Below are 13,378 nucleotides of genomic sequence, written 5' to 3'. Positions count from 1 at the left end.
AGATTAATAGGTCTCAGCAACTGGGAATGTACAGTATTCATTCCCAGTTGCATTCATAAGTGTTACTTTATCAATAAGTGGGAACTATACATTTAAGAAATCACTCATTTAAAGAAAAGCAGACCTTGATGAAATGTACTAAACATCTGACATTTGATTAATTCAGATAAACCTGGACCTCCTGTGAACCTGAGGGTGACAGACGTCTGGGGCTTCAATGCAGCACTGGAGTGGGACCCCCCCAGAGATGATGGCAACTGTGAAATTACTGGATACACCATCCAGAAGGCAGACTTGAAAACTAAGGTGAGAGAGGTGATCGCGTTTCAAGACTACATTAGATCATGCCTGCAGTTACCTGTATGTAGGGCCTGCAGCTAAACAATAATGCTGACATTACATCCCGCCAGTATTTGACACTTGGATTTGCCCATATGCTTAATTTGTTGTCTCTTAGGGGGCTTTATTATGCCTTTACTTTTTTCTGCCATACATATATAATATTGCAATATCAGCTGTTCATATTAAATGTGGCCAAAGTTTCAATAATGAGGTATGTAAAAGTAACATGTAAACAAAACCTGCAAGCTTCAGACCCTTCTAAATAAATTGTTTTAACTTTTGAGACAAGCTGACATCAGCTCATGACGGATTTCCTTAAATGGTCATCTGCTCCAGGCATGCTCCTGCAAGTGTTAACATTATGTAGCCTACACTGCTACATGTAGTCACATGCTAACAGCAGGGAAACATGTATCTTGGGTGCTGATGTTGTGAATTTCACCTCAATTTCTAATCATCTTCCTGCTTGGACATGACCCTGTTGTGAAGATTTTGGTTTAGAAGCTTATAGTGGTGATTTTCACGATAGCAAATGCTTAAAAAAGTTAAACTGCCGCTTATGAAATTTAATCGGCACTGCTTCCACACTGTGTGGCCCATTAAGCAGGCGCATGAGAGACTTCCACCAACTGAGCCGGCTACTTCTAGTTTAGCACACGGCTAACCTAAATGGGGGTAAAATGATTCAGTGGTGAGGCTTTTTCAAACTTTCCAAATGTGATTGAACCAAATGGATTAAATTCTGATAGTAAAAAAAGTCCTTTAGTGGGGGGTCGTGGAACGCCAAACGATCTATTAAGTGATTTACAGAGGTCTCTTTAACTGTATAAGTCTGTGGGAAAAAGTATTTTTTGGGGCCCGATAGCATCATGTGACAGATGTAATTACACTGTTTGGCCACTACGACAATTGGCTTTCTGGGGGACTGGTAAAGATGCGATAAGCACAGATATGGAAGACCTGGAAACACCGACCAATCAGAGCAGACTGGTCTTTTCAGGGAAGGAGGCTTACAGAGACAGGCAGTAAAACGAAGTATTTCAGTACAGACACTAAATACAGGTGTTCCAGCATGGACAGTATGAGGAGAATAAGTGTTTTTTTTAATTAATATTATGTCCTCTCTAATGTAATAATGTGACCTGTCTCTCTTTCCAGGAATGGTTTACTGTCTATGAGCACAACAGACGAACAAACTGCACAGCTTCAGATCTGATCATGGGCAATGAATACATGTTCCGCGTCTTCAGTGAAAACATCTGCGGCCTGAGCGAGGACGCACGTGTCAGCAAGAACACGGCCGTCATTGCCAAGACAGGTGTGAACAGTACTGATAGTGTGTGTGTGTGTGTGTGTGTGTAGTGTGGATTGCCTTTTACACTATCATTGAAGATACCAAGTAAAATATGCCACATTTCCACTCTGATTTATGGCGGCTGACTAAGTTTGCCTGCCCTCCCACCCTTCTCCATAGGCCTGGAGCACAAACGAAACCCCTACAAGGAGAAGGACATGTCCTGTGTGCCTAAGTTTACTCAGCCCCTGGTTGACAGATCTGTGGTGGCCGGCTACAGCACCGCCATCAGCTGTGCCGTCAAAGGCTTCCCCAAGGTAAACATGCATGTTAAAATAGCCCGTGGAGCGTGAGTCACAGGCTGACAGTGCCGGTTCTCATATGCAAATCAACATCTGAAGTTCACTGCAAGGAGGACTTGTATCCAGATCCACCAACATAAAAAGACAGTCTTTCTATAATCTAAGATTTAGATGCGTTCCACTTGATTACTTATTCATTTAACATTTTCTTGTCTTAGCCTAAGATCATCTGGATGAAGAACAGGATGATTATTGGTGATGATCCCAAGTACTTGATGCGGAACTACCAGGGAGTGCTGACCCTCAACATTCGCAAGCCTGGCACCTTTGATGGAGGCAAATACTCCTGCATGGCTGTCAATGAGCTGGGCCAGGACGAAGTGGAGTGCCAGCTGGATGTCCGAAGTAAGAACAGAGGGGGATGACGGGTGGGGGGTTGGGGGGGTGGGGTGGGGGGGGGTGGGGGGGGGGGCAAGATGAGTTTCTTTTGTTATGTTAAATACAGATGATTATTACATGGTTAGTTTTGATCATGCACTACACACTCAAAGCCAGAGCAGACTGTGTTTAGGATGACAGCTGCAATGGAGCTGAATTGTTTGAATGTGGATATGAAACGCAATACTTGCCATTCAATTTAGGCTTATTTAAACAAAATCTAACTCTCTTCATCTGTCCTGTTTTTCCCACAGTTGCCACAGACCTGGACAAGTGAGAAGCCGAACAGCAAAAGAATGTGAAATGTTGTGAACCAAAGATTGAATTAACAGTGAATATCAGTATGTGTTGTGCACACTGTTAACAGTAAATCTAATAAAATTTAGTGATGCCTGCGACAAATACTTTATTTTGAATTTTATTTCTCAGTTTAAAAAATCTTTTAATCACACACACTGTATTCATAGAAGAAGAAATAAAGAGCTCACACTCCCTTCCATACACACCCAATCAGGAAGTATTAAAAATACATGGCACACTATTTTTAGAGAAGCACCTTTCTGTATTTTTGGCACATGTGTGACAGACGTCTGCACTACACCTCCCTGGAGTAGTGCGCCCTCCTCCTGTGGATTGCAACTCCTATGCTGAACAACAGCGCCACTGCCAGGAGACCCACAGCCACTGCGAGAACTGTTATGACACCTGTGGGAGACAACAATCCTGTTTAGGGTACATGTGAATGTGGAACGTTTGGAAGATTTCCAAAAAGCCTTGGTATTTTTAAATCAGACGGTCTGTGCTGAAAATCCCCCACACTGTTCCCCAAAGTGAGTACAGGAATAAACATATTGCAGCGAAGCGTTAACAATGTCAAAATATGTGCTGAATAGAAGTCAGTGCGAATGTGAGAGTATGAAGAAAACAACTCTTTCACCTGTGCTTGATAATCTTGTCCTAAAGCCACACTCAGCCTCCCAGTCCTCTGCCATCACATCCCGCACCAGCTCAGTGAATACGGGCAGCGGACAGGGGTTCAAGCCGTTGCAACCTGGCACAGGGTTGGGGTAAGGGTCGCGCCAGGAGTCATTGCGGTAATACAGCTCCAGAGAATAGGAACTGGGGAATTATTAGGATTAGCACAATGAGATGAAACACTCTTGTGGTAAGGGTTATGTAAATGGCTTTTGTATCATGTGCTAATTTGGCTGTTGCAGTCCTGGATGGCTGCCAGGTTTCCACCGAATTGAAAAGGAAATGCACTTGAATGGTTCGGTGTGGCTAAACAGTGGGAGGCGATTGCTCTAAAGGTGGTGTGTTTTGGCCATCTGACCTAGATATGTATCATTAAATATACAAGGAGCAGGCAGGACGTCATTACCCATCATACTCCTGGTAGAACTCAAAGAGTTGACAGGAAGCGTAAGGAGGAAGAAGGCCGTTGTACACGTCCAGAGCCGCCTGGAGGGTGATGAGGGTAGAGTCATGCTGGAATGAGAACCATGAAGGGGGTGGGGGAGATATACAGTATGTGAAACAGCAGTTTTGCATGTGAGGCAGATAAAATGTGCCCAAACGTTGAACTTACAGCTGAGTACATAATGAATTTGAGAGTGCTCCCTTGCTCTACAGCCCTGGAGAAATTCCTCAGGATGGCATTCAGCAGCACCCCTGGTAAATTAACACGTCAGTGTCAACAGTGCAAATGAAATTTTCCCAGACACCAACACAATCGTTGTGACCTTACTGAGCATCTTGTCTTAGCACTGTAATCATCTTTGTCCCATTAGCTCTTATGTGCTAATATGCTTTTGGGAAGCCCGGCCCAACACTTTACACTGTCTGAGGCATAAACAAAGCCTCTGCCAGCAGTCACAACATTAGATACACTGAGCTTTTTTTTCACTCTAATAACATTTTTTCCCATCACAACAGTGCTTTAAATTAATTGGCTCTAATGCGAATCCTCACCTCCCGAGAGCCTGGCCTTCTCTTTCCGCTTGTGACTGAGGATGCTGTACATGACCTCAAATGATGCAATTCTCTTCAGGGTGTCCAGAACATCTTGGGTGGCCCAGCGTGGGAGAGTCAAGTTATGGATCCTCTGCACAAGAAAATAGCATTCATTACCCTGCATCACGCTAATAATCACATTACACAACACATGAATCGCAACAAAGGGGGTTTAAATGGCTGTATTTCATCGTTTCTATTATCCCGGCTATTTTTAGCGCCAGTCTGAAGATAACAGATGCTCATTTTGCAAGTGTGAATGAGCGTATTCAACCTGGCCTAGAATCCACCCATCTCATAATGCTTTAATTATCATTTCAATATGTTATCCTATTCATTTCATACTGTATGTATAAAAATGATTTCCCCACGCTCCAGCCCCCTCCTCATCTCTCTGCAGATGTGTGGAAGAAAACAGATTCCTTTTCTCTTTTTTTTCCTCTTTCTGTTTGACTCTCACTGCTCTGCAGCTGCTGCATGTATCAGTAATTGAAGCATGTGTAAACTGCAGAATACAGTCAGTATCAGTGGGTTTATGGGTGGAACATGTGCTTACTGTGAAACACCAAGTATACCTGACAGGTAAGGGTGTCGTAGACCCTCCATATTTTTTTGCCAACCAGTTTGGAGACGGGGTAGCCAGTGTGGTTGGAGAGTCTCTCCACAAAGTACTGCAATGTGAAGAAAAGAGAACATTACAATCAACCAGCAGATCCTTAACTCAGGTTAAAGTATTAATACAGTTATCTTTGAATATTTCCTAACAAGTAAAAGTTCTGCATTTGAAAAGAAATTGCATATATTTTACTTTTAATGATGGGTCAAACAACTCTGGACTTTCAGCCATGAGACTGTTCTTCATATCTCATGTGAAACCAAAAATCACTCAAGTGATTTTAATAACCACATAGTGTGATAGTATGTGTAGCATTTTGCACTAGTGAGGTACATTAGTGAGTATGTACTTACTTTAAGCCAAAGCCATGATGTTTTTTTGATACCTAACCACGTACTTAAGTGAACTTGTTTCCAAAACATAAGGAAGTAAACCTAAAAATAAAGTTTGTTATTTCTGTTGTAAGTTTATTTTGGAAAAAAAACTGAATGCATTTCAATTGGAAGTTGTAAATTTCCCGTGAAAACAGAAGTTTATTTTTAAAAGACCCAAGTGTGAATTTACACACGGTCCCTGGGCGTCCACAGCCGACGCAGGAGGGTACCTAGTGCATCATATTTTGACATGCAGGGCAACTGACCAAACATCAGTATTTGACAAGTTGGAAGTGAGAATGTGTTAATGGTGTGGCTAGTTTAAAATACAGTTTGGTACTTAAGTCTGGTGGTTCCCAACCCGGGGGTCGGGGCCCTTTCAAAGAGTCACAACATAAATCTAGTGGCTTCAAAATCTAGTGGGTCATAATAGGATTCATGATTTTCTGATTTTTATTCATATTTCACACCAAAACAATCTAGATGATAATCAAATAAAGAGCACAATAAAGTACAATATTTTCCACTGAAATATAGTGGGGTAAAAGTGTTAAGTACTATGAAATGAAAATACTCAAAACTGCAGTACTTATTACTCTCCATCACAGCATTCAACTCACCAATCTCAGTGATAGTGATGAAAAAAAATTAACAATTTATCACTTTTCATCAGTTATATGGGATCCTTGTTTCATAAATGCACTTGTAAAATAATTCTTCTTTGTTTTCAGTTTTTAGACTTTCTTATTGCAGACATCATTCAGTGCATTTTGTGGATTATTATTGTTTTCTGATTCACTGCCTGTTGCTCAGTTCAGCTCTTGGTCAGACAACACAGTGAAAAATGGCACCATTTTGGTTCTTGCATCCCACTTGCAGGTACTGTGCCTCCAGCAGAGGGTGTTAAAATTCAATGCAGGAGGCCCTGTCCTGATCTCAAACACCACCTTAATAGGCAGCACATGGGACTCAGTTTAATTAAAACCTTTTCATTGTAATTCTTAATCTAATTCAATCCAAGCGTTAATTAGCGTCTCTGAGAATGTGAGAGAAATTGCACTGTGCAGCTTTTTCGAGGCACTGGAGTCACCGTGCCTGAGAAAATCACTGAGAGGACATGATGTCTGCAGCATAACTAACACGTCCACTGGAGGTGCTGATAACGTTGGCACCGGCAACTGTGAAGTATATATTTCACTGTTTTACACAAATGTGCATTTCACAGTGTTTGTTAATTTACAAACCGAGGCACGGATAAGCAGATAAAGAAGCAGCTGAGGTGTGGATAAAGTATTATTCACAGCACTTCAGATTATATAATTGTAACGATAATAAAAAAAACAACAGAGTTAGAAACAACTTTTTAGTGGTTAACGGGCACATGACTCATAGAAAAGTGATGTTTAACAAACTGAACTGTGAGTGGAGCGTTCACGTCACTGAGCAGAGGATGGGATTCAGTAAAGTGTGTTTAGATGACAGTCTTCTTCTGTGGTTTGTCTCACCTGGTGAGCCCTGAGGAACCTCTGGTAGTGCTGGCTCTCAAAGGTCTCCGTCATCAGCGCTCTGAACCTTGGACAGTCTTTGCCCGGAGACTTCAACAGCTTGAGAAATCGAAAAACAACAGCACAACATCAGTGGAAATAATGCACATTTACTGCAGGTACCAGGAGTCTTCTGGGCACAATTATGTGTTCATTTCACACTTTATAACAGTGGGGAATTTCAGCACGGCAGGTTCACAGCTGAGGTGAACACAGACAGCAACACGGAGCTACACAGAGTGAGACTCAGATGAACTTGTACAAGTTTCTATGCGGCTGCCGTGTGGAAGGAAATATTTATGTGGCTCAGCAGCCCACCTTGTCCTGGGCCCTGGGGATGGTGTGCACTGGAATAGGCCGCCACAGTAACTGGGGCATGATGGGAGGCGGGCGTCTGGTTGGGGGGAACATCCCAGCGAGGCAGGCCTGGGCACTCATCAGAGTGCGGTCGTAGTCAGTGCTCCTCACATATAACTGTTGGGAACATGAAGGAGGTATAAAAATGCATCCATATGTTGGTACAAGGCTTGGCATTGATTCCTCCTCCAAATGGGACACTCAGGCGTACTTTTTATAGAAAGCCGAAATGCACTTGGACACTCAAATTGCATTTGGAAATTGGAAACATAATTCAGTTTCTTTTTTGATTTAATAAAGATGCAAAATAAAGGCACCCAGCAAAGCAGCAGTGTATCATGAGCGAGCTGTATTTCTCTCAAGTCAACCGAGGTATTCCCTTAACATGAAGAGGAGGGGAGTCAGAAGAGATCCAAATGGATGAGAGAGGGAGGGGAGAAAGATCTCTCTTACTGTGATCTCTTCTGACATCAGCCTTCGCTCGTCTATATCTCTCTGTCACCCCGTGTCAGGTTTTTGCACACAGTAAATCACGCTGATAAGGTTGGATGTTCCTGTGATGCCGAGAATGCTTCTTTTTTCCCCTCTCCCACCCTTTTTGTCAAATTAAAACAGACATGGCAGCGCGGTGGAGAGGTACCGTACAAGTTGACAGAGACTTGGGCGACAAATCGCCAATGACAGGTACTGAGAAGAGCTGTTATTTTTGTGGTAATTGCGTGTTATTTAGGAGAGGGAGAGGACTGAACGCAGGGATGGAGAGAAAGAGAGGGGGGGAGGGGTAAGAGAGAGGGAGATAGAAGAGAAAAAAAAGTAAGACAGGGAGTGTAAAGAAAACAGAGACAGGGAGAGAAAGCGGAAATCAGATCTTCATAATGCTGAGCATGCAGCCAAACATGTAACTGTACATGACGCCCAGAGGCAAAATTACCCCACATGTTACAGCAAATTACAAGGCCATGGCAATGATATCACCAATATGAGTCAAGCTCATTAACTAAGTGTATGTTGTTAGAGTTAATGCAGACGGTGGCTGGCACATGATTGGGCCGAGGGCATGCATGACAAGCGTTGGATGACACTGAAGCACATGGGTACACAGAGGACATAAAAAAAATACACACATATATATATATATAAATATACATATACGCAAATACACCTACCTCTTTGTTGTTGTAGTCGTCGCTGAGAAAGTTGCCGTAACGCCTCCTTAGAAACCTGCCCAGCTCAAACTGTTGTTTCATGCCCAGCTGAAAGGAAAATTGCCAGCACTGTTAATCTTTGTCGAATCTGACCTTTTGCTGTAGATTTGGTAGATTTAAGGTCAAATTCAGCTTATTTACATAAAATAACACATTTCACCCTTTCTCCAAGGCCTCCCAGAGCCACAAATGATAAATTTATTCACTGTAAACAGGCTAATTGACCGAGAGCAGAACAATGACACAGTAGGAAGGGATTTAATTAAAAGTCTACAACAAGCTTTTCTTCCATCTCAGGACTTAAACTAATTTTGTGTTCTACAGATCAAAAGTGCATTATACTGTGAGTTCATCACATCACATCTGAAGCTGCTGCATCTATACAGAGATACAAAATGAGTTTAGACGTATGCCTACTCTGTAAATACCCTTCAGCAGGGCTGGTCCTTGATTTGTGGGGGCTCTAAGAAGGATTTGGTTTGGGGGAACTGCTCATTGTGATGTGCTCACATGACACTGAACCAACTTGTTTGTTGTAAATATTAGATTGAGGACATATAATGTACAAATAAGCATGCTACAGATAATACAGAACATTACCCCCTAAACCCTGGATCTTCAGCTGGAGGTACACAACCTGAGGGCATCCTCAGAGCTGCTGCAGGGAGGCCTCCAAATTGTTGCTTTCATATTTAAGGTTTTTTTTTTCCCTTCAAATATTAAATTATGTGAATAAAAATACACATTTCCATGAATCCAACATATTATTAGCAAAGATAAATTGGTCTATTCTTAAAAAAAAAAAACATTTAATTTACATTACACAACATTAATGATTGGGTAACTGTTACCCATGAATCCTTGCGCAATCATGTCAGCTAGCTAACACTGGACTGTGTGACACTTATCCATAGCTGAAGGTGAACTAGTAGGGGTAATATTTTCATACTATTGGCATATTAGCTATATTATTATTCCAAGTGTACAGACATCTTGTGAGCCGCAGTGGATCGTTAGGTGACTTTCTGAGCAAGAGACTCGGACGTGCTGCTGCTGACTGAGCAGCTACAGAAGACCCCAAAAAATTCAGAGAATTACCTAAATTCCAACTCAGTCTTGTACACCATATATAGTCAGGGAGTCCCGGCCCCATCTGTCTTTGAGCTAAGGGGTCCTTGGACTGAAAAACATTCCCTGCCCTAAACGTATGAATGTTTTTTATTTCATTTTGTTTTAGTTTTATTCTATTCTATTTTATTAAACCACAGAATCTTGGGAGTTCTTGTTTTGTACAGGACAGCAAACTACTTATCCATCTGCCTGCCTCTGTGCTTGATTTTTCAGTATTTGTTGGCAAAAAATTGCAGCAAATATCATCAGTTTTTGTTCAAGAAGTTTAGTTTCTTTTTGTTGTTGTCTCTTGTATAGAAAAAACAGGGGCCCCAAGTATCTGCTTATGTCACCTAATGGGTAGGGCCCTGTTGTGTGATTTTTTTTTCTCAAGTTTTAAATCATGTCTTACTGTCAACTTACATTTTAGACTATGGACTAATAAGTTCACTACACTGTATCACCCCAGTTGAAGCTGGCATAGCCTCTAGTATGGTGGCCCTGAGGTCCAAAACACAACATTTTACAAAACACAAAACGAAATGTTTTTAAAATGCATTTTATGTTGTGTTCTTATCTTGTTTTTCTTCATTTTTGTTGTTTTTTGGTTTTGTTGTTGTGTTTTTGTTTTTGCTGTTGTGTTTTCTGTAATGTTGCTGTGTTTGGCACCTCAGGGCCACCGTACTCTAGCCCCCAGTGACCCCACACAATGAGTATAGCAAAAATGGATGGATTGATGGATTTAATACACTATATAAACCTAAAAGCTCTTCATATTTGGTTGTTTTGTTTCCCTCATCCTGCTTGACAAAATGATAATAAAGTCACTCACACATTTACGTACGGACACACACACACGCATGCACCCAGTACCTCAGTCAGCTGTCCGAAGCCCTGAGCCCACACTTCCTCCCCATGAGGATCCCTGGGATACGATTCAATAGGAGATCGATCGCCATGACGGAACACCTTAAAAGTCATAAGAGATTTTGTCACATGGATTCGGATGCCACACTGCTGTGCCAGTCATTACACTGTGTGCGTCAGGAAAAAATAAAAAACACCCTGAGACAGAAGTCAGAAATAGAAACCTGTGATTGTAGACAGTTCAGTTCAGGATCTGAGACACAGAGGAGTCATTTTAGATGACACTGCTCCGTTAGTATTATTAACCTGAGGACTCACTTTCTGAGCAGCAACCATGACACACAGGTTGATTAAGGTGGATTATGGACACAGGTGACTCACTCCTGTTAGCTCCGCTGTGGTTTAAACTTTGAAAACAATTTGGATGTAAAACCTTGAAGAAAAAAGCAAACCTCAAAGTTATGGTTTGCCCTGAGAGATAATTGTTATTTTCCAACACACACTGTCCTATGGTACAAAACACCTTCTAAGGACTGGATACGAACTGAACCAAGCCAACCCCAATTAAACTCAACTGAAATGGAATTAAATGGTTGAATAAAACACATTTAAACAATGATTTAGTGGCATAGAATTACATTTATCCTATTCCAAATTTAATGTAATTTAAGAATATAATAAACATAATGATAAGACAGTTAACAGTACAACTGAACCACCAGATAGCATGGAGTGAAATGGTGACTGTCAAGCTACAGCATAGATTAAATCATAGCGCCAGTGTAACAGAAAACAGACACAGTATCAAATCTGTAAGTCATTTATAAGTCATGAATACACTGGTGTAATGTATGAGGTCACATTATAGCAAAAAAAAAAAAAAAACATCTGTGCTTTTCTTTCAGTTGTCTTTTTCTATTACAGAACTATGGTGCAAAAGAAAGATATGCAAAGAGGTTTATGAGCAGAGCAGCAGTGTCTGGGAGAGATACGCCTGACACTGTTGGAGTTTAGGCTCAAAGTAATCCTTTGTCACATAAATGTGTAAATATAATAATGCTCACTGAGCAGAAAAATACAGTGTAATCAGCAACCGTGTGCGGTTATATCAGTCTTGTGTGATCTAAAGTGGCTTCCAGATGATATTAAAATGTTGTAAGAGAGTGTAATAGGAAAGTGCAATACTATGTTCAAATGTCATCATTTTAATCGCGCACGCTGGAGGAAAAGTGGGTAGACTTACAGCTACGACGAACCTCAGCACCCGGCACTCAGTCAAGCAGATGCAACAGAGGAGGAATAAGCAGCCCAAACTTCTATGGAACTTCCACATCTTTTTGATTCCCAGTTCTCCTGCTTATGAGAGGGAAAAAATGTTAAGTGATTTTGATTATAAAAGGCCATTTGGAGCAGAATATGGAGAGCAAAAGTTGTGCAAAATGTCTTTTAATAACATATTTAACATGTCTAATTGGTTGTCTTTTTTATATTATATCACAACCTTATAGTCCTGTATGAATGTCAACTTGATTTACACTTTCACCCAGAATATATGGATGTACAGTAGAGCACATGTAACAACAAAATGCCCTGTCAAAAGAGATTTAGCAGATCATGTAAATGAACACAGGCACTTACCTCAGCACACTTGTACACACATTTTGCTGTTTCAGTCAAACAAATTACAGACAGAGGAGGACCACTGTGCATCCCAAATCTTCAGTCATACCCGCTTTGACATTAAGTGCATGTTCCAGTTAAGGAAGGAGTGCTTTTATAGCCCTCCTACCTGACCTCGTCTCTCTGACTCTCTCTCTCCCCGGGGATTTCAGGTCCCAATCTACTTCATCGCCGACTGAAGTCCAAATCACTGTCTCTGCCAATCCCCCGCTGTGCAGTGACATGACACCCCCCCCCCCCCCCCCCCTCCGCCTTTGCAGACATATTTGAGTCATCCTTTGAATTTAAGGATATGTATTTGGCCCCTCGGTGTGGATAGCTCCACTTTAAAGCTTATATTCTTAAGGACATTCCGGCTGTAGAGTAACAATGTGACAAAGAAATGGGTTAAGTTAAGACGCGCCCACCTGGCTTCTCAAATTGTACTCCTACGTGCATAAACAAACTCATACGGTCTTACACACTGGCTTGGGGCCACAAACACTCATTATAACTTGCTATGTCATCCGCTGTGGGTTTGGCCCCAAAATTACAGGGCCTGGAGTGTTTTCCCTGACTCGACACACATGTAAGTATCTGTTAGTATCAAAGCAGCTTTATGGGATACAATGGGATTAGTGAGTGTGAAGATTTAGTGCTATACAGCGTTGACATCATATTTGATTGGTATAAGATAGGATCTTTTGTACTAAGTGATACACAGTACAGTAATCACAGGGGGGGCTTGTCAGTGTAACACAAATGCTCTAAATGACGACTTAATTGAAATTGGTTAAGTGAAAGAGCACACATACTTTTACTAAAGGTAAAGAAACAAAAAAACACAGTTGCATCCAAATCTTAAAGCATAAGTCTGGCGATATTCAATATTTTTCTTACTACTATGCTATAAAAACGCACGATCACATCACACCATCGCACTGGGTGACATTCTCCGTTATAACAACAAACATGGGCGTTCTGTTTTATTTTGAGTCAATCCCACACGCGTGTCTTGGTGCTGTAAATACTCACTGGCACGCGCCAGATTTGTGGCTGAAAATAGTCCCCAACAAAAACACTTTTTTTCCCTCCTGTTTGAGTTATGTATGGTAAACACTACATTACCCAGTTTGTTTTGAGGAAAAATCCTTTCGCCTTTGTTGAAATTAATACTATATATTTGTGACTAGTTTTTAAAGATTTACGTCTTTACTATTAACTAATGGACATGAGGCAAAGTAAATCTGTTGAAGG

General features: G+C 41.3%; 2 protein-coding genes across 5 annotated transcripts in view; one reads left to right on the top strand and one right to left on the bottom strand.

The window, feature by feature from the left end:
• The window catches only part of mybpc2b (myosin binding protein Cb), a 30,621-nt gene extending 27,841 nt beyond the window's left edge, over window positions 1-2,780 (top strand). For all 4 annotated transcript variants that reach the window (XM_049562689.1, XM_049562687.1, XM_049562688.1 and 1 more), the window contains 5 exons: window positions 167-306; window positions 1,501-1,660; window positions 1,817-1,953; window positions 2,157-2,343; window positions 2,631-2,780. In XM_049562689.1, coding sequence (XP_049418646.1) covers window positions 167-306; window positions 1,501-1,660; window positions 1,817-1,953; window positions 2,157-2,343; window positions 2,631-2,653 — 647 coding nt within the window. In that variant the 3' untranslated portion in view covers window positions 2,654-2,780. The remainder of the gene's footprint in view (window positions 1-166; window positions 307-1,500; window positions 1,661-1,816; window positions 1,954-2,156; window positions 2,344-2,630) is intronic.
• A 133-nt stretch (window positions 2,781-2,913) lies between these two features.
• On the bottom strand, window positions 2,914-12,190 carry LOC125880346 (testicular acid phosphatase homolog). The gene is made up of 12 exons (XM_049562690.1): window positions 12,101-12,190; window positions 11,706-11,815; window positions 10,469-10,564; window positions 8,447-8,533; window positions 7,242-7,397; window positions 6,885-6,983; window positions 4,965-5,060; window positions 4,348-4,480; window positions 3,965-4,047; window positions 3,758-3,864; window positions 3,314-3,495; window positions 2,914-3,081 (listed from the first exon to the last, which is right to left on the bottom strand). The coding sequence occupies exons 2-12, from the start codon at window positions 11,793-11,795 to the stop codon at window positions 2,972-2,974; spliced, it is 1,239 nt and encodes a 412-aa protein (XP_049418647.1). The 5' UTR covers window positions 11,796-11,815; window positions 12,101-12,190; the 3' UTR covers window positions 2,914-2,971.
• Between the last annotated feature and the right edge of the window lie 1,188 nt (window positions 12,191-13,378).

This window comes from Epinephelus fuscoguttatus, linkage group LG20, assembly GCF_011397635.1.
Source record: "Epinephelus fuscoguttatus linkage group LG20, E.fuscoguttatus.final_Chr_v1".
Lineage (NCBI taxonomy): Eukaryota > Metazoa > Chordata > Actinopteri > Perciformes > Serranidae > Epinephelus > Epinephelus fuscoguttatus.
Note: the sequence above shows the minus strand (reverse complement) of the source record. Positions and strands in the feature narration are given on the sequence as shown.

Excerpts from the sequence above, each read along its gene's own strand:
- LOC125880346 (XM_049562690.1), bottom strand. The coding sequence starts at position 11,795 with ATGTGGAAGTTCCATAGAAGTTTGGGCTGCTTATTCCTCCTCTGTTGC. Across the intron at positions 7,398-8,446 it reads ACGACTACAACAACAAAGAG|TTATATGTGAGGAGCACTGA; the intron begins GTAGGTGTATTT and ends TGTTCCCAACAG. Across the intron at positions 4,048-4,347 it reads GAAGGCCAGGCTCTCGGGAG|GGGTGCTGCTGAATGCCATC; the intron begins GTGAGGATTCGC and ends TTAATTTACCAG.